At 42.3% G+C, this 20,724-nt stretch overlaps 2 protein-coding genes across 13 annotated transcripts in view; one reads left to right on the forward strand and one right to left on the reverse strand.

The window, feature by feature from the left end:
• AFF2 (ALF transcription elongation factor 2) overlaps positions 1 to 20,724 on the forward strand; it is a 386,246-nt gene that overhangs the window by 88,247 nt on the left and 277,275 nt on the right. For 7 of the 12 annotated variants that reach the window (XM_083595537.1, XM_083595543.1, XM_083595532.1 and 4 more), the window contains exon 2: positions 17,322 to 17,442. In XM_083595537.1, the coding sequence (XP_083451663.1) occupies positions 17,322 to 17,442 (121 nt within the window). Of the gene's footprint in view, positions 1 to 14,252; positions 14,487 to 17,321; positions 17,443 to 20,724 lie in introns of those variants that run through there. The other 5 variants (XM_083595534.1, XM_083595535.1, XM_083595541.1 and 2 more) reach the window with 3 other exon arrangements.
• LOC310754110 (putative CENPB DNA-binding domain-containing protein 1) lies at positions 10,720 to 12,716 on the reverse strand. The gene is made up of 2 exons (XM_083595668.1): positions 12,135 to 12,716; positions 10,720 to 11,218 (listed from the first exon to the last, which is right to left on the reverse strand). The coding sequence occupies exons 1-2, from the start codon at positions 12,615 to 12,617 to the stop codon at positions 10,925 to 10,927; spliced, it is 777 nt and encodes a 258-aa protein (XP_083451794.1). The 5' UTR covers positions 12,618 to 12,716; the 3' UTR covers positions 10,720 to 10,924.

A 20,724-nucleotide genomic window follows, 5' to 3' on the forward strand; every position in this document is an offset into this window, starting at 1 on the left:
ACCATAGGTGCCAACTCTATGGGGCTACCCCCTCCCCCCATATATTGGGATGAGACTGAGCTCCCCCAATCTTGTGAGGCCGGGCCTCATCAGGCCTTGATGTGGCAGGCCCGAGTGGGCCTACCTGTGGCTGCAGTAGGCCCCATCAGGCCTCCCCACAGCCTCCCACCGCTGCGTGATGTCACGTGTAAATGTCATGCACATGGCATCACACGTGTGACTCCCCCCTAAAAAATGTTGTGTGGAAACCCGGTGCCTAGGGTTGCCATATTTTCTAGATGTATGGTAGCCCATGTCAGTAGTGTTGTTTTTGTCGATTTCCCTCAGAAATAGCTCAAAAACGTCCAAGAAAAGTCCCCCCCCTTTTTTTGTTTTAATGCTCAACAACTTTTCTGTCTGGATTTTCACTTTTTGAAATATAGTAACCCTACCGGTGCCTGTGTCACACATCTTAATAAGCCTGACATTAGTTTGTTTGAATGCACCACCCCAGCTCAGGAGATTAACCAAACTTTCTTTTCTGCCAACCAAGCTCAGCGTGAAGCTATGGTTTGTTGCTTGATTACAAGTTATTGTTTGGCAACCTAGGGTTTGGTGTTATGCCTGAACCCAACAACCTTGCCTAACCATGTTTTGTTTGTCCATTTTACCCCCTGTGCTTATCATACCAAGTCCAGAATGTGTCCTGCAGCAGGGACAGGTCCAGAATTTGCTTGGGGCTGACTCATGGTTTTCATGGCAGACATCAAATCATGAGCCAATCCTGACAGGAGAGCCTCAGTGTGAATGTTAAAGTTCCTCACCTCAACAAGGTAGGGGGCTCTAGCACCAACCCCAAGACTACCCTAGTTAGCTCAGGAAGGGAGATTCTTGAGCAGTGCGGTGTGTGGTGCACCAACAGGATCTGTACTCGTCCTGGCCATCTTCATATACACACACAGAAACTCAGCAGAGTGCAGGAAAAGGTACCTGGTGAGAGGAATGCAATCATGGTAGACCACTGCAATTCCACACCCCAGACCTTGCATACTGCTGTACAGAGAACCACAAAGGGCAAAGCTGAGAGAGTTTTACCACCACCACCACCATCCCCAGCGTCATCCAGAATCAAGTCCTGGATAGCTGCTGTTTTGCCACCTGTCATTGACCAGTAGCATTTTCAACCCAGGTGGACTACTGCCAAGACTGTTGCCAAGACTTTCCAGTCTATTTGAACAGGGGGAGAATATGGCAGCAACCACCACCATGTTGTACTGCCCCCTTTGATAAAGTAGAGTTGTTACCCCACCCCTACATATCTCTCTTTGCCATCTTTGCCCTTGCTCTTTTTCTACCAGTTCAGATTGATCACCCAGTTCAGCTGGGTGTAGACATGCAGCAGGTATTGCTGGAAGCTTCTAAGTACTGCAAGAGCATTGTTAAGGAGGAAACAACAGCAACAAATGCCCAGGAGTCCCACCTGGAAGAATTGAACAGCGGACAGGTGGTTGCTATTCAGACATTCCTGCCCCCCCCCCTTTCTCACACAGGGGAGCTGTGGCTTCCCAGTTCCAAGGAGGTGTTGAAAGAGGTAAGATATACTTTTGCAATTTGGAATGCAAGGCATCTTGCATTCTTATCAACAAATTGTTTATTTTTATATAGCAGATGCTACTATACTAAGTGGAAGCAATTAAGGAAGGCTTCAACAGAGATAGAATTAATTTATTGAGAAGTAATTAATCTCACCCAGAAGATTCTTGCATAACCAATGCATTAATTTATATTGGAACTCCTAGAGCTGTTTGTCTCGGTATTGGGGGCCTGTGGATCAATGGGAATCCATCTGCAGCTTACAAAGGCAATAAGTGCATTGCTCCTTTAATCTATAATTGATGAGCAAAAGAAGGAGTAATCTTATTAAACTGTTAGACTTTACCTTGGAAGAGTTTGCATTGTTGATAAAGCTTGGGCAAAGTACCATTACACTGCATAAGTGAGTCCTCCCAAGTGGAGAAGGTAACTTGTTAGTAAATAGACAGAGTGATAGAAGCACTGTGCAATAAAATGCCTACTTGTCTGACATTGCAGATTCCTCTGTTGGAGTCATTCAGTTAGGACACAATCTAGCCAAAGTTAAGCACTTGAAAGCCTCTTGGATTTCAAAGAGAGGTTCAACAGCTCTAACCATTTTGATGCAACAAAACCAAAATGATCAAGGAGGTGAAGCATCTCCCTTGTGAGTGCTTGGGGATTTTTAGTATAGAGAAAATGTGAGTAAGAGGTGATATAATAGAAGTTTATAACGTTATGCATGGTGTGGAGAAGGTCCACGGAAAACAGCTTTTATCCCTCCCCACCAATGGAAACCTAATGACTCTGAGTGTTGGAAGACTCTGGAGAGACAAAGGAATGGGCTTCTTCATGCAGTGCACCGTAAAACTATGGAACTCACTCTCCCCAGGGAGCAATGTTGGCCATCAACTTGGATGTATTTAAAAGAGAATTGGACAGGTTCATGGAGGATAAGGCTATTGAAGGCTACTAGCCATGACGACTATGCTCTGCCTCCATGGTTGGAGGCAGCAGTGCTTCTGAATACTAGCTGCTGAAACCACATGAGAAGTGGGTGCTTTTGCACTCTCAAGGGTTCAGCTTGAGGGTTTCCCACAGGCATCTGGTTGGGCACTGTGAGAACAGGATGCTGAACTAGATGAGCCATTGGCATGATTTATCAGGCTCTTCTTATGGCTAGCAGTAAATGGCATTGCGTCCCAGTCCAAAGTTAGCCATACGCAGAGCAGACCCATTGAAATCAATGGACTTAAGTAAATTGGATACTTCCCAGTGACGGGCAATCACCTTTGGGGTGGAAAGTGAGGCCAACAGTAGGCACCTTCCCATATTTCTAGGTGTGAGATCACATTTGGCAACAGAGATATATTCATAGAATAGTAAGTGTATACATCTTGGCTGCTGATAAGAATTAGATTGTTTCCTGTTTAACAGCATACTGTTTCTCAAAATGATTAGTTAACAGTTTGAAAGATCAAAAACTGGTGTGAAATAAAGTGCTTAGGCAGTTATGCCGCATTGATGTCAGCCCTGGGAGCCAGAAAAAAAAATCTCAAAGAAGGTGGCAAATGGTTGTGTAAATCAGAGTCCATTCACTTTGCAATCAGAATGGTCCCAGTGAACATATGTTGGTTGAACAGTGTTGTGCAAGGGGAAGAAAAACAGCAACAGCGAAATTAAGACTCATTTATTAAGCAGGGAAACAACTGGTGGTAAGATGCATAATTTTCTGTGAGATGTACTTTCCTGGAAATCTTTGCACATAGGTTGTAGGGCATGTTAGTGATGCAAGAATAGATTGATGTTCTTTTCAATTATCCATTGCTTTTTCATCTTGTTCTCGTTTACTAAAAAAAAGTGCTTGGGAGACACTCATCTAGATGTGTTTGAGAATTAAGAAGACCCATTAATCTCTTGAACAATGGCACATGTACATAACACACCATGGTGGGTGCTGTGTTAACAATGCATATTCAGGATGTCTTCGGCATGCTGTTACAAACCTACCTTGTCAGCTTATATTTTCTTTCTAGTATGCTGAATTTGAGAAATACAACAGTTAACAGTAAAAACACTATTTATTTATTTTTTGCACATTGCGCTAATTACAAGAGAGACCCATTCCCCAACATTCTATATGTAGCTGGACCTGAAAATTAACAAAAATTAATGAATCTGTATCGATACTCTGACATTAGTAGGGCCCGCTATATACTTGGCAGGAGAAAACATGAAATCCAGCATTCCAGTTATTGCTTATCATACTGAACTGGTAAGCTGTAACAAATTTAAGTACACATGTGTGAAATTCATTAGGGAGTCTTGGCACCAGTTAAATTACATCCAGGATAAAGGATGTGGATTAGGAGGCTGTGTTAGATAGGTACCCTGCTGTGACTCTAAGGAGAATCTGAATACCTTGTGGGGGAGGAAAGAGGATGGAATTTCAGCTTCAGTTCTGCATTTGCCAGCTTTCGAGAAGATGGACAAAATGGATTTTTGTTGCTGTTGTTGCTAATAATGGTAGCTTTTCTCATACCTGCAGTTCTCCATCTCAACCCCGTATTTTGTTATGAGACTGAAATCTCCTGAAAACAATAACCACCTGGGGATGGATGAAATGAACCATTTCATTTAAAACAACAACAACAACGTAAAACAAAGTGATGCTTAATGGGGAGAAATGAGCAGTCTATGTGAGATGCCGTGTGGCTTTGGATGTAGTGGGGACCAGTGAGTTATTACATCTACTCCATGAGACATTTTAGCATATTTATTTATTTAGATGATGAATATGCTACCCTTTGTCCAAGTCACAGGGGGGTTTGCAAGTGAGTACATAAAAATCCATAAAGTCCATAAAAATAACGCAAATCAGTTGTATAGAACAGGAACAGTGTAAAATTAAGCTACAGTTAACTTACAGTTACTGGCTAACAACTGTGCATGCAGAAAGTCTTGGAACAGAAAGGTATGGTACAACTAGCAAAAGTGAAGAGAGCCCTTTTAAGGGAAGTGCAATTAGTTTCTGTTCTGGGGGGTTGGGCAATTTATTCTCCACATAGTGGTCTAGGTCAAGAGTCTCCTTACTGTAGTTCATGAGCTTACCGGTAATTCAGGTGGTCTGAGAGGAACAGGGGCAGTGGCTGTTCTGGGACAGATCAGAAATGGCAGGGGGGAGTGACTTGAAAGGAGTGGAAAGAGGATTAGGCGTCAGAAGCACATATTTTATTGTATTACAATTTAATAGAATCATAGAGTTGGAAGGGTTCCTAAGCATCATTAGTCCAATCCCCTACAATGCAACAATCTCAACTAGAGCATTCCAATAACACAAATTGTTGGAATTAAATTTGTAATGCAAAAACCATGCAGCAGCTAGCACAATGCATGGCAATCACTATAGCAGGCAGGAAAACAAAAATATCTGGTGTTCCGTCAGGACCCTTAACAATTTTCAAATAGCCCATGGAGGGGATGGGAAGAGAGTTTGGGAACTACTTGCCTGGGGAATAGAAGTGTACGTTGCCACACAAACTGCCCTCTTTGTGCAAAGCTATTGTTGCTATTTCTTTCAGACCAGTGGTTCCCAAATGTTTCAGGCTGGTGTGCTCCCTTGGTTCCCTAAACTCATTCCCAGTTACCCTTACCCTACCCTATAAATAGCATTATTGAAAATAGCAGTTGACTTGAGCCACTTGAGGAAGATAATAACACAGTAAGATTCAAAGCAGTAACAATTGCATTTTTATTTGAAATCAAATTAAAACTATTTAGCTTAATTAATTCACATAAAACCTGATGAAGTTGATCCAGTTTCTTTCATGGTGCTCTCGAGCAAACGCCTGCTTAATTTCTTGAAACCTAAAAGCATTGTTTGCCCTTGGACCATTCTCTGAGGCCCCCTTAGGGGAGATGTCATCGCTCAATAGCAGAGCATGTGCCTGGCAGGCAAATGGTCCCAGGTTCAGTTCCTGGCATCTCCAGGTAGGGCTAAAAGAGACTCCTGTACGAAATCCTGGATTGCTGCTGCCAGCAGTGTAGACAATATTGAGCTAGATGGACCAATGGTCTGACTCAGTATGAGGCAGCTTGCTATGTTCCCTATGGCCTGCATTGAAAGACTGCATGCCCAAGGTTTGCACGAGGGACTAGGAACACCATCTGATCTTGACATTTATTTCCTCCAGAGACTGCACCAGAATTTTGTTCCAAACTGACACTGAGACACGATTGACGTTGCACGATTTTGACAATGTGTGTGTGTGCCGGGTGGGTGCTTGGGGGTGATTTGATAGGCTTCAGACAAGAGAAAGGAAGATGCAAAGGGAGATCCTGATTTCAACCCTACAACTAAAATTTCAATAAACTGCCTTTGGGTCCTGCAGTGGGTGTTTTCGTAGATATACTTTAATCTCTTATTTTTCTATCGAGTGTGCTGTTATTTGTCACATTACATTATGCAAATCTTGGACAGATTTAGCACTCTGTGTAAATAAAAAAAAATGGTCATCTTGAGGGCTTTGGCATGTAACTGTTGAACATCAAAGATAGAACCATCTATATTTAATAGACAAAAGATTGATTTTGAAGCACAGTGATAAATATTTGTTTGAATGAGGTAGTCATTCTGGCAAAATCGGAAATGATGCGAAAATGTGTATAGACAAAATATGTGCGTTGCATACCATTTTCTTAATGAACATGCTGTACTGTGATTAATCTGATTCAACTGTCTGTTAAGTGGTGATGTTATTAAACAGTAGAATTGGAGCCAGCAGGAGCGAAAGTTTCCTGAGGAGATAGCTGTTTTAAATTTATTAGTCTTTTTAAAAAGTCTTTAAGTGTGTTTGTCTCAAAATTGTTTAGTCTTCATTAAGGTGTCACAAGACTCTTTGTTGCTTTTGCTGCAACCTAACTAACACAGCTGTCCCTCTGGAAATTTGTTTTAAACCTGTTACTGATTAATAATGGTCCTGGACTGCTCACAAGCTTGCTTTTATACTAAATCCAGTAGGTCCTGCAACAAAACGCATGGGGCAAATAGCCAGCCAGCCATTATGCAGGATACTGCGTTATGTTCTCCCTCCCCACTTTTCCATTTCCAACCTTTCATTCAAGTTAAACACAGGAAGTCTGACAAATGAGCAGATATGTCACTTCTTGGACATTAAGATAGAAATCTTAGCTAAAGGTGTTCCCAGGTGCAGTGGAAGTTTTGCATTCATGATGGAAGTTGTAGTTAGCCCATGTAAAAAATGTAAGGATTCTATTTTCACACCAAGAGCAGACCTTTCCAAATACCTACTTTACACATGGTCACAGCCTACTCTTTGTTTAAGATCTCAGTAGTGTCAGGGGTGGTGGTCAAAAATACCACTGGACTAGCAAAAAAACACCCTTTTGTGAATCAGTATAGCTGTCTTCAATCCAGATTTTAGGTTGGAAAACTATTTTTTTCCTAAAATATATTCCCTCCCCTGCATCACTCTATTCTTTTACATATCCAAAGTGATTTATTATGCCCATGTTTAGGGTTCCCAATTGGATTATGTCAGGGGAAGGGGCTGCCTCAGAGACAGAAGGGGTGGGGGAAATAACTGAAATGGCAGTGTGAATTTCCTGATCTGATGTTTTCTTTTCTTCTGCCTCTGAGCCAGCCCCCACTCCACCTACTTTCCACTGAAATAATCCATCTAGTCTCCATTTCACTTCAGATGGAAATAAATACCTCCTCTAGTCTGGACTCTGCATCTCCACTGCAGAGATTGAGGTGGATAGAGAAAGTAAAGGAGTACAGAGCCTCACCACCACGAAAACCTATGCAATAATTTGCTCCTGCCAGGCTGAAGCTTGCAAGCTGCACACAGATTATGGTTTTCTTTTTTAAAAATTCTTTTTAAAAGTTTTTATTTTTTTATTTTTTAAAAAAAAACTTTATTCCAAAACCGAAAAAGAATTACAAACATCAAAATCAAAATCCATATTCATTTTGTAACTTAAGCCTATTACATAGTTGACTAAATTAAAATATACCTAATTGCTATAGACTTCCCTTTGCTATATATAAATGCAACACAATTAGAAATATTATATTAGAATTTTTTATAAATTCCCCTAAACCCCCCATCTCAATTTTTTTTTTACTTCTTCCATCTTGTTGTGTTGTTGTGGTATAATAATTATTCATTTGATTCTTTTATTATTTCCTTGCTTACCCCTGCACTTTTGACACATTATCTATTAATATTCCAGTTCCGGAACCATATTTTTTCATGTATTCCTTCACTCCATCCCACTCTTTAATTATTCTCTGATTTGAATGGCCTCTAATGATTGATGATTTTTTTAAAGTGCTTTTGCCCACCTGGAGATTCAAACCCTCCATCTGCAACCTGGAGGGGCCAAGGCAAACCTGGATATCTGGCAACCCTATCAGTATTCACTACACTGAGTGGCAGCAGCAATACAGGGTTGTAGGGAAGATTCTTTCTCAGCCCTTCATGGAGAGATTTCAGAGAGTGAAGCTTGAAACTTCTGCATGCAAATCAAATGCTGTACAGTGGACCTTAAAACAGCACATTTGAACTGTCTCCTTATGAGAACCACTGCAGCTTTCAAGGTAGCTTCATACAAAGGAAAAACTTAAACTTATTTCAGAGGAAGTTATCTCTGGATTGTTAACATGAGAGGGTCAAGGAATCAGCCTCTCGCATCCTGTCATCCCACCGCAACTATCTCAGGCCAGTCATGAATCAGTAGATGTCCTTATAGAATCCTTAATTTGGCACCCCACCCATGTCTGCATACCAGGATCATGTATCTAGAGATGAACAAGACATGAGTAAAGAGTATTGGAATTTTCTTTTGGAGGAAAATTCATCTTCTTCCTACCCGAGCCCTGTAATAGGTAAACAAATCTGAGTTTATTTTAGGATAGCAGATCATGTGAGTGGACTAAAGCCAACGTAAAGACAGTAGCATGCAAACAAACCTAAACAGGACTGAACTGATGCTAGTCACTATTCCTCATAACAGTTTTCAGCCATGCCGAAAACACCTGCTTTAACTCAGCAATCCCCCCCATCTTTATCATAATGAAGACTTTCCATTGCTTTCACTTGCCCTCAGTGACGTCATAATGTAGTCAAAACTGATTAAGCAATTGTTTTATTTTCTGATACGTTATCATGTCATCACATGACAATGCAGTACTATGTAGTATTACTATGTGATTCCTGGTTGGGTAGGATCACCCACATGGCAAATTCAGGAAGGAAGAAGCAGAAGAAGTCAGGGAAAGCAATTGTATTTTCCCCAGATTTCACTCTGAACATTTTGTTGGATTAACTGGACATGAGAAGTTAATTTCCTTCATGAGTGTAAATCACACTGTGTATGAGCTAATCGAAGGTGCAAGATCAGCCAAGCCAGTTACTATGATAATAGCCCAGTGCGGTGACTATATCTGTGATATCTGAGCAGTCAGCTCAGTGTTTCTTAGTCTGTGAGTCTGCAGTTAGTCTGTTAGTCTGTGTTACTTGTATGGTGTTATCTATTAATTCTCTGAACTTGTTTAGAGCATGAGAAATACTTTGTATTTCTATCTATCTATATTTGCAAAAGCCTACTGTTTTGCTGAGCCTTATCTTCTGCAACAATAAAGTATCTTGGCTTCTGTGTTGCTACGGGTACTGGGAGCAACTTTCACTGCGTGGGTATCTCTCCTGATATTCCCAGTACATTTATTGTGGCTTCATTTATTCTGTTTTCTTTCCATGTGAAAACAAGAATGCAAAGCTAAGGAATCATCAAGGAGATGGTTACATGGGACGCCTCTGTCCCCTTTTGGGTGTTTGGGTTCAAACACAACCTGCCTGCATCCGGAGAACTTTAATTGAGTAGATAAAGAGGTCTCTGTAATTATAAAACTGTAGTAGGTATAAGAAGAGGCTAAATACATAGCTGTGGTTTTAATTAGACAGCGCTTCAAATTAGTAATTGTGGCTTCAGTGAGGAATCAGTGACTTTATACCCTGCAAAAGCCCCATCACAGCACAGCTCATTCCTCATTATGTCACACTGTGTGAATCTTTCAGTACATTGGCATGCTGAGCTGAATAGGCAAACATCGATATTGGGTTATCTTCCTGGCACAGAAAAGCTAGAATGGAGATTAAATTCATTCCCAGTAGAGATGTGGGAATATATTGTTCTTTACCATGTATATGTGTGACCATGTCTGGAAGGTGAATTTTTATATGCGAGAGTGGGTGGTGTGCCTATGTATATATGTATATTTGCATAAGATCAAACCAAGCAGTAGAACTTAAGTTAGGCCTTTGCAATTAGGGGTAGGGTGAGTTCTCAGTGGCTCTTGCATGAGATAAATTAAGTAGGCTACAACTTACACGCACAGGTGAAGAAAGATTAAGATCTATCCATTCATCCCGAGATACTTGGGGTTGTATCCAGTGTTAGTCTTACTCAGAGTAGATCCACTGAAATTAATGACCACGACTAACTTAGATTCCTTAATTTCAGTGGGTAAAACATAGCGGGATACCCTTCCAAGGGTCCCGCCAGTACTTGCTCAGCATACTGCACACACAGGCACGCAAACACACACATATATAACACAATTTGCACTATACAATTAAAGCTGCATCATACCACTTTAAACAGTCATGGCTTCCCCCTGTTCTTACCGTGGCTACCCAGATCCCTGTGGAAAACCCTTAAGCAAGACCCAAGCCCAAGAGCACTCTCCCCTCCTGCGGTTTACAGCAGCTGGTATTCAGAAGCATTTCTGCCACCAACTATGGAGGCAGAGCTACTACAGGCTAATACTGGGAGGTGTAGTTTGTTAAGGGTGCTGAGAGTTGTTAGGAGGCTACTATTCACAGAGTGGTTTAAGAAATCTGTTCCTCTTCCCAGGACACTTTGGGAAATTGTAGTGCCGTGAAGGGTATAGGGGTCTCCTAACAACTCCCAGTATCCTTTACAAACTACACTGCTCATGATTCCTTGAGGGAATCTGTGACTGCTTAAAGGGATACGATTCTGCTTTAAATGTACAGTGGTGCCTCGCAAGACGAAATTAATTCGCTCTGCGAGTTTTTTCGTCTAGCGAATTTTTCGTCTTGCAAAGCACGAAACCCCATAGGAATGCATTGAAATTCAATTAATGCGTTCCTATGGTCAAAAAAAGTCCAAACAAAGCCAAATTTGGTACAACAAGAGTTTATTAACTGCTCTTTAAAGTCACACATACTGTAAAGAGCAGTTCAAAAATTGAAGGAACAATAAATTAAGTTTCTAAACATGACTGAAAAACATTTAAAAATCAACAAAGTGAACAGTACATTTTCTAAGACTCTGGGGGACCACTCGAAGAAGGTTCCTCTTCCACTCTTTGCTTCTTGCTGAAGAACCTGTCCATGGTCTGCTGCTTCATCCGCCTTTTCAGCACCTCCCTGAAAGGCGACATGACCCTCGTATCAAAAGTGTTTGCAAGGTCATATACCACGTGCTTGTCAGGGTGGTGCCGCTGTGCAAAAGCCTGCACATCCTTCCACTTCTGGCAAATGTCCCTCAGTTCTTTGGAGGACAGCCGTTCCTCAGTTGCTTCCTCCTCTTCCAGCGAGGCCTGCTCCTGCGCAGCCTCTGCCTGCAGTTCGACCAGCTCCTGGGTGGTCAGCTCGTGGTCGTGCTCCTCCACCAGCTCGCTGACGTCCTCCTCTGTGACCTCCAGTCCCATGGTCCTCCCCAAGGCAACAATGTCCTGCACCACTGTTGACTCTGGTGCATCAGAGTCACTTGGTGCCACACAGTCCGGCCACAGGCTGCGCCAAGCGCAATTCAAATTTCTCTGGCTGATCCCGTCCCAGGCCGTGGTGATCATCTTCAAGCAGGTGACGATGTCGAAGTGGTCCTTCCAGAATTCCTGCAGGGTGACGGTGGTGCAATCAGTCACCTCAAAGCATTGCCTGAAAAGCTCCTTGGTGCAGAGTTTTTTGAAATTGGCGATGACCTGCTGATCCATCGGCTGGAGCAGTGGCGTGGTGTTAGGCGGCAGGAACATGATGCTGATGAAGCTGAACTCCTCCAACAAGTCCTCCTCAAGGCCTTTAGGATGAGCAGGAGCATTGTCCATCAGAAGCAAAGCCTTCAGCGGCAGGTCGTTGTCCTGCAGGTACTGTTTGACAGCAGGGCCAAAAGCAAGATTGACCCAGTCCACAAACAGCACACGTGTGACCCAAGCCTTGCTGTTGGATCGCCACATGACACTCAGCTGCTCCTTGTCGACCTTGTGTTTCTTGAAGGCCCGTGGGTTCTCTGAGTGGTACACCAGCAGGGGCTTGATCTTCAGGTCGCCGCTTGCGTTGGCACAGAAGAGCAGGGTCCTTCATGGGCTTGTGGCCAGGCAACTTGGCCTCCTCCTGTGTGATGAAAGTCCTTTTGGGCATCCTCTTCCAAAACAGCCCGGTCTCGTCGCAGTTGAAGACCTGCTGTGGAACGTAGCCCTCCGTCTTCACAGCCTCCAGGAACTCCGCTGCAAAGTCTTCAGCCGCAGGAACATCAGAACTGGCAGCCTCTCCATGCCTGACCACGCTGTGGATTCCAGATCCTGTCTTGAACCAGTCAAACCAACCTCTGCTTGCCTTGAAGACTTCTGGCTCGCCTGAGGTTCCTGGCTGTTCCCGGACGAGGTCTGCGTGCAAGGCCTTGGCCTTCTCACAAATGACGGCCTCAGTCACTGTGTCCCCTGCACGCTGCTTCTCTTCTAACCAGATGAGCAGCAACTTCTCGACCTCCTCCAGAACAGCTGGGCGGTTCTTCATGATCCTGGTGACTCCCTTGGCTGCATCCGTCGCAAGGATCTTCTCCCTCATCTTCAGGATGGTCCCGATGGTCGATGGATTCCTGCCGTACTCCCTGGCGAGGTCTGTCACACGCATTCCACCATCGTGCTTCCAGATGATCTCCTTCTTCATTTCCAGCATCACCTTCTCCTTCTTCCTCTCGCCGGCCTCTGCAGCAGCAGTCTTCTTGGGTCCCATGGCAGCACAGCTCCTACCTTCGTAAACTCAGAAAAAAAACCAAACAGTGCTCCACTTCCAAAAAATTCAAAAGCACCCAGCCACCCACCACACAGAAAATCAAACCCAGAGCCAAGTCCTTGAATTCCAAAAACCCCCAAAAAAGTTTTAGAAGTTTAACTTACGAAATGCCTGCAAATCACCAAAGTCTTCAAAATCCTCAAATGGCTGCAAAAGAAGTTTTGGAAAAGCTTTAAAAATCACCAAAGTCTTCAAAAACCTCAACTGTTCCCCCAGCCACCCAGCCACCACACAGAAATTGCAAACCCCTCCCCAACTGTTCCCCCAGCCCCTCCCCAACTGTTGCAAACCCCTCCCCAACTTTTCCCCCAGCCAGCCACCTCACAGAAATTCAAATCCAGAAATTTTAAAAAAAACAACAACATGGCCCAATGGTCACAGAAAATCATAAAAATGCAGAAAAAAACCACACAAGCTCCCAGATTCTTTCAAACCCCTCCTCAACTGTTCCCCCAGCCAGCCACCACACAGAAATTCAAATCCAGAATTTTTTTTAAAAAAAACCACATGGCCCAATGGTCACAGAAAATCATAAAAATGCAGGAAAAAACCACACAAGCTCCCAGATTCTTTCAAACCCCTCCCCAACTGTTCCCCCAGCCAGCCACCACACAGAAATTCAAACCCAGAATTTTTTTTTTAAAAAAACCACATGGCCCAATGGTCACAAAAAATCATAAAAATGCAGAAAAAAACCACACAAGCTCCCAGATTCTTGCAAACCTCTCCCCAACACCAAGTCCTTGAATTCCAAACACCCCAACCCAAAATCCAAAAAACCCCAAAAAAGTTTTAAAAGTTTAACTTACCAAATGGATGCAAAAGAAGTTTTGGAAAAGCTTCAAAAAGCACCAAAGTCCTCAAAAACCTCAAAAAAGGCTACCACACCGCGTGCTATGTGTTGCTCCTTGAAGTTCAAGTCACAACTGCACCTCTTCAAGCAATGCACCCTGGGTATTAACGTTTTTACGGAAAGGAAACAAATTTTCAAGACGTTTTCGTCTTGCGAAGCAAGCCCATGGGGAAATTCGTCTTGCGAAGCACCTCAAAAAACAAAAAACTCTTTCGTCTAGCGAGTTTTTCGTCTTACGAGGCATTCGTCTTGCGGGGCACCACTCTATAGTGCAGATGGAAAGTAATAGAAACAGCAGAGGGGGAGAAAATACCTGTTTTTGACTGTGAGTGTTATCTGTGGCAGCAGTGTGGTCTGGGGTTCAGAACCCACCATCTTCTATCAAACAGATCTGAAGTGACTGTGCATTATAAGGCTTGAGAGCACATTGTGAATGGGTTCAGATATGTAACTACCTGCTCCTGTGTGTGACTTCTACTCTTAACAAGTAGCGCAGCATCAGAGAACATAATTGCAATGTAGTTCATCCTTCTCCAAAATAGTTGGAATGGGAAGCCAAAATCACTGGCTGCAAAGCATGTTGTGACTTTATGACAGTGGGACTTGACAGCACCCCCACACAGAGACACACAGAAGCACAACACTGTTGGATTTCAGCTATGCCATGTGCTTTGTGACATCACAGTGAATGTATAGTTGGAATCTCAACCTCAGCTCATTGATCTGAGAATACATAGCAGTAAAAGTTCTCAAAGGTGCTGTAATCCACATTAAGAAGCAGGTTCACCATCTCTGCTCTCACCCACTTCAGTGTATTTTGAACTATGTGACTCCTGCAGTGTCTCAAGAAGAGCACTTTGTGGTGTCCTTGGGCTTGACTCAAAGTAGACAGGAGCAAAATGGGTAGGAGGTGCCTACTGTTTCTTGAAAGGCACAAGGAGAAAGAGCTTTACCCAGTAAGTTCAACCCATCAGTTTTGACTCATTCAGATGAAAGATAAAGAAATGTGTTGGGCATCAGACTAAAAGTTGTAAATGAGGGGCCAGCAGCTAGAACATCTGGACCAAATGCACCCCATGGATGTTCTGTCATCTTCTTAGCAGGTTCCAAACCCATAAGCAAAAAGTAAAAGGGAGTTGCAGTTGAGCATGAAGTATGGCAGCTGGACTTGACAGGTAGTAAGTTGTGAGGGTGAGTTAAGGTCTTAATCCTCCACCAACCCACATGGCCACATTCCATTGGCAAACTGGTCATGTTATTTAACATGGAAGTATAGACCCAAATGGCTTTTCCTTCTGATGATGGCTTCATTCACATGAGAGCTTATTCTGTTTCACCGACATTCCCCTAACTGTTAATTTCTGTGTTATATTTGGGTTTTCACATGACATAAAAGCCACTTCTGGAAACCTAATGGAATACAGTGGAAGCTTTGAGCTCATTTTTGTGTTAACTGGTTCCAAATATAATCCATTTGGAATTCCGTTGAAACAGAAAACAGAATTTGGGCCAGTATACCGGTTCTTAACTGCTGTATTCATGGGTGAATCATGGGCGAGGAGTGCCATCAGCTTCGACTGGTGGCCCAACTGTGTCCCTATCAGGACAGGGATGGCCTAATTTCTGTTGTCTGTGGTCTGGTAACATCTAGGTTATATTCAGTTCTATTTTTCTAGAAAAAAAGAGGTTCCAGAATACACCACGAACACCTATAATGGCAATGGTGCCCATCTGAGAGGTTCTAACTTTGAGGTAGACAACACAAATTAGGCTATCTCTGTCGAGATAGGGACACAGTTGGGCCACCAGTTGAAGCTAATGGAAGGCACTCACTCGATGCCAATGAGGCAACCTGAGCCTCAGGTGACATCAAAGGAACCAGACGTACCTCCAAGCTACTTACCCACTCCACTTACACTTTCTCAGAACCAGCCCCACCATGAAGCAGAATGAGGCAGCAGCCTAAGGCAGTAAAAATTGCTTGAGGACAGAGCTGTGTGCATCATACAGCCTCCCCTGTGTCCCCCTTGCAAGTCTGCTGCTCTCAGGTGCACTGCCCTGAAAGTTCACAGCTCAGTGATCGGCATGCAGAAGACTCCTGCCTGAAACCATGCTGCCAGTCAGTGCAGACAATACTGGTTGATCTGGCTAAGTAGAAGGCAGCTTCCTGTGTTCCTAAAACATTCCACTAAGGTCCATTTTGATGGATTTGCTCAAGCAGATATTTTGGTGCAAATGTTTAGGACTTGGCTGCCAATATGCAATTTAAAGTCAATTCACACAAATCATTTAATGATAAAGCAAGAAGCTTTTGGTGTGTAGTAACCGGAATCTTAAAATCAAGTTTCTCATTTGTTTTATTTCCTAAACAAAGGATCTCTCTCAGACTTGTCAACACAACCATTCTGTTTTAAAGTGCTGATTTACAACTAACAGCCAATGTATCCCATTTATTACATCTCTGTGCTACCTAGAAGGACAGACTATAATTATGTACATTGATTTGAGCAATTATAGAGCTTGATTTTTATTAATCTACTTTTTAACCTACTAGAAAATAGTAAATGGTATATTGCTTATTTACTATATAATTATGTTTTTAGTAATGATTTATGTCAGACTGGATTAGATTGGTGGGATTTAATTAAACACGTAAAGCAGCAATAAAAGTGGTGTTTTTTTAATTAAAACAAAGCTCCTGTTACAATATTCTGGTTGCATAAATTTCTCTTATTAAAATGTCTCCTACACATGTAGCCCTGCTTGCCATAGATAGATAGAACAGTTTAAACTACTGTAGTTATGATGGTATTTTGCCTATGAAAACGTGGTGAAGTACATCCTATCTAGGAAGAAGGCTCTGGGTTCAGCTCAGGAAGTTGCCTTATGCCAGTTTGGATTGTTAGCCCATCCAGCCCAGAAATGTCTATTCAGTCTGGTACCAGCTCTCCAAGGTTTCAGATCTTCCCTTCACCTGCAACCTACCCCTCTAGAAATGTAAACTTTCTGGAAATTCCTTTGCAGGGGACAGCAGACAGAAATGTGTTGTTGTTTTTTCTCTACCTGTGAATTGTTTTATTAGACAATTTATGTAAGCAAGAAAGTCTGACTATAGCACCATATTGACTCTATGCTTTGATTTAGATTTTCACACCTGCCAATAGGGCTGGCGACATTGATATATTGTCCAAAACTAGTTTGAAGTCTGTATCAGTTTCATAATTTTTGACCTGGCAATATATGGAGAATCATGGTATGTGTATTGTGTGTGGCATGCAAAAATCACAATGTAAGAAAAACTGTGAAGCCAGCCAATGCCTCTACATAGCTCCATTCTTACATCAGACATTGTGATATATCAGTATATCACAATGTTTAGCTGGTGATATATCGCGATGCTGAAAACCAGATATCACCCAGCCCTATCTGCCAGAATTGGGTCTAAACTAAGCTAACATTACAGTGATGACTAAATGCAATCTAGTCAAACTGCAAAAACAACTGGGGGGGGGATAGTTGTTTACGAGCAACGTGTTGATTTGTATTTACAACAGGGTTTTTGTAACAAGTTTAAAGACAGTTGCGGTAAAACTGAAAACCTGGTGCAAACCTCTGCAGCTGGTACAGGGACCTCCAGTCCTGGAGATAGGAAAGTCTGGATCCGGTGGCCCACCTGAATAACTGGCAGCTGGGTATTATGAGTCTGGGCAAGGCTTTCCACTTAAAACTGGTAAGAACAATGTCTTGGTACGAAGAAGAATAACAGCTTCTCTCTCTTTTTAAAATTCTAGTCACTATGAACAAGATCGGAACGCACTAAAGAGGAAAGAATGGGAACGGAGAAATCAAGAGGTCCAGCAGGATGAAGACTTCTTTACATCTGGCTTTAACCTCTTTGGAGAACCCTACAAGGTAAACAAACAACTGAAGCTGTATTCAACATTCATTTCATTTGGAACAGCGCTCCCCACCCTCCGCAATTTCACCAAACATTAATCACACGTTAGTCCCTCAGAGAGGACAGCAGCACTGAGGGCATCCTCTTGGTTTCATGCACTGCAAAATATGCTTCCACAGAAGCGCATTGACTGGTTTAATTATCCGTGGCAATTGGGGGTCCTCTGGGCTGCCACTGGGTTCTTCTGCATGAGATCCACCCAGTGGCTGAAGCACCCTAGTCTGCAAAGGGTTGTTACAATAGCAAGAATAATTAGCACTGAAACAATTCAGTGGCAGTTCCCACTATGGAGATTTCTTGAATATGATATCACTGCAAGACAGCCGTGCGAGTTGACCGTCGAGGCCCTGCTTTCGCTGAGGTGTTCAACCTGTGACTGGGCTGTGCCATTTCAGGTTGTGTGTTGGGGGCTAAGGCTTGCGTAGATAAATGTTCCTTCTCTCAGAATGCAGAAAACCCTTTCTTCTGTATGAAAAGGTATAGCCCAGAAATGGGTTTACTAGTGATATCTACAGAATACACAGACATGCCAGAAGCCTTTGTTGTCCCTGATGCATATTTTTGGAATTCTGCAGTCAGGAAAGGAGGGGCTTATATTTTCTATTTTTCCAGTTAAAACAAAAAAACCTACCCCACCACAAACTAAATTTAAATAAGACTCCCAGAAGGCACCTGAAATAATTTATTTATTTATCCCCCCGTATCTTTGCTGAATTTTACAAGGTTTTTAAAAATAATAATAATGTTTTTATTATTATCACTTTTCATTAAAGACTGAGGATGATGGTTCTTTGGATTTATCTTACTTTCCCCTCTCCCCTCAAACCTTTCACAGGAATATAAATGTCATATAAAGGGAAGTGCATTGCTCATTAATTGCTGTTGTGAATGTATATCCCAGAATCCGGAACTCTTGCTAGAACCCATAAAAAAATCCAAAAAATATAAAACTAGCAGAACAATAATGAGCAATACTGAAAGAATCTCTGTGAAAACAAGCCTATGCAAGTAAACTCTGGATTGGATCCTACCAAAATCATCCTCCCCTGGACGTACTCAGTTTTCTTACTCATTAATAAATTATGCAGGCTCCTTAGCATAAAGATCTTAGCTGAAAAAGACTGTTCTGTCACATACCATTTCACCAATGCTTATTTTCCCTCTCCCCCGGCCCCACTGTTGTTTTGGCGGCTTCTTCTTCTTCTTCTTCTTCTTCTTCTTCTTCTTCTTCTTCTTCTTCTTCTATTTGCCACTTAAGGAAATGTTCCCATTCATGTAATCTCAAGTCCTCACCCGCATCGTATAGCAAGATCTCATCTTGTCACAAAATGGTGTATCATCATTATGTTTGCTAGATGATCCCTGATTGGTTCATATCACTCGTCAGGCTAATCCAGGTGGAAGCAATGGCATCGAGGGAAATAGTGCTGAAGCAGTAACCACCAGGCAAAACAATGGAACTGGCACACAATCCACCACTTCCAAACTGGCACACAATCCCTAGATGGTTAAGAAGGTATACACCTCATGCGGAAAAGCAATTCTTCCTGAAGCAAAGGGGGAAACTCTCTCTCTTTTACTGTCATAACTATCCAAAGCTGTCTTTTGGGAGAATGGTTGAAAATGTACAGCATATCAGCAGGGTAGCAGAGCCTCTTCTGAAAATCCTCCAAGGGACTTCCTTGCCTGTGATTTTCATCACCAAGGGATGTTCCCCATTTGACTGTCTCTGCTGCTTTGATGATCACCCAAAAGCATTCCCTGAAGAATTCAGCTGGATTGAAATGCACAGATTCCTTTTTTCCTTTCCATCAATGACAGTCTTTGGCAAATACCACCTAGGGTTCATATAACAAACAGATAATGTGGAAGACGAAACCTTTCAAGTCTTCTCGGCGGAATAAGCCTAGATCTGAAGGCATGATTGTCCGAGGTCACGAGCGCAAATCACACAAGTGAATTCGAGGCAGAATTCATTGTTATTTTCTGTCATCATTATTTTTAGTCACTAAGCATTATGTAAACAATTATGCTATTTTCTGCATTGTTTTTGGTGTTTCCCTTCCACTGAAATGCATGGACAGTAATTATGTAATTAATTACATTAATTCCAGCCATGGTTCATAGCAAATTGAATAATGTAAGACTCCAAACTGTAGCAACACAGAAACACTGCTGATTGCAATGAACACAAAATGGGACAGAAGTCATTGTCTCCTTACATCCCTAGCTCTTCTGTTGAGATATGACCCCTGTCCCTTAAATAAAAATGAATAAAATGAATAAAAAAATTATTAAAGTTGTATACCACCCTTCATTTGTAGATCTCGGGGCAGTTCACAGCATAAATTAGGATACCTTTTGATCATTTCAGTGTCCATATTAATTGGATCTTCACTTCTGATTGTCATTGCTCTCATTCCTAATGTCCCTGTTGGTCCACAAAGCTTTGCTAGTTTATGTTAATCTTAATTTGGCAATGATGAGAGAAACCCTGTGACTTGATGATGCTCACTTATCCAAACTCAATTATCCAAATTCTCTGAAATTTCATCAAGACAGCTGTTTATATTCTGTTTCTGCTGCTTCTTTTGCCACATCTCACATCCATTGTTTGCTTCCTGCATCCACATAAAACCTGCTGCAAGTTTTGGATTATCCACCCTTCACACAGGTGGTTGTCTCCTTGGTCTTTTGAGATTGTAGGGCCTCCATACTGACACTGTTTTATTCCTTTGACCTGAAGCACCTCTTGCTGCAAGTCCTGCATTTGTCCATTTTAACTTCATGGCCTTTTCCACTACAACCATAACTTTCTATCTTTGTTACATCCAGTTGTTAGTTTTTCTTTCTTGGAACATTGCTCATTCCAGAGCATGTGGTGTTATTCTGGAGGTGTTCATACTTCTCTGTGTAATGGGCTGGATCTAGACACATCAAAGAAGTGTTTCAGTTAAACGCGTTGTAAATTTAAACAGAGAAACAGGTAGAGAAAAATTGGGTTCCACAGTGCCATCAGTGTCACAATGTTATATTGCATATACAACGCATATAAATTGCTTTTTCTTTACCAATCTAGCTGAATCCATGGACTGTTTTTCTCCACTATTACACATCACAGGTAATATGCACAGGTAATTGGCCCAGTATACCTGAAGGAGTGTCTCCACCCCCATCGTTCAGCCGGACACTGAGGTCCAGCTTCGAGGGCCTTCTGGTGGTTCCCTCACTGCGAG

This window comes from Podarcis filfolensis (assembly GCF_964270895.1).
Source record: "Podarcis filfolensis genome assembly, chromosome: Z".
Taxonomy (NCBI): Eukaryota; Metazoa; Chordata; class Lepidosauria; order Squamata; family Lacertidae; genus Podarcis; species Podarcis filfolensis.

What these genes read in the sequence shown, in the direction of transcription:
- LOC310754110 (XM_083595668.1), bottom strand. Translation starts at nt 12,617, where the DNA reads ATGGGACCCAAGAAGACTGCTGCTGCAGAGGCCGGCGAGAGGAAGAAG. An exon ending in GAGAGGCTGCCAGTTCTGAT is followed by an intron (nt 11,219 to 12,134) that starts GTTCCTGCGGCT and finishes CTGCAGGCAGAG; the next exon opens with GCTGCGCAGGAGCAGGCCTC.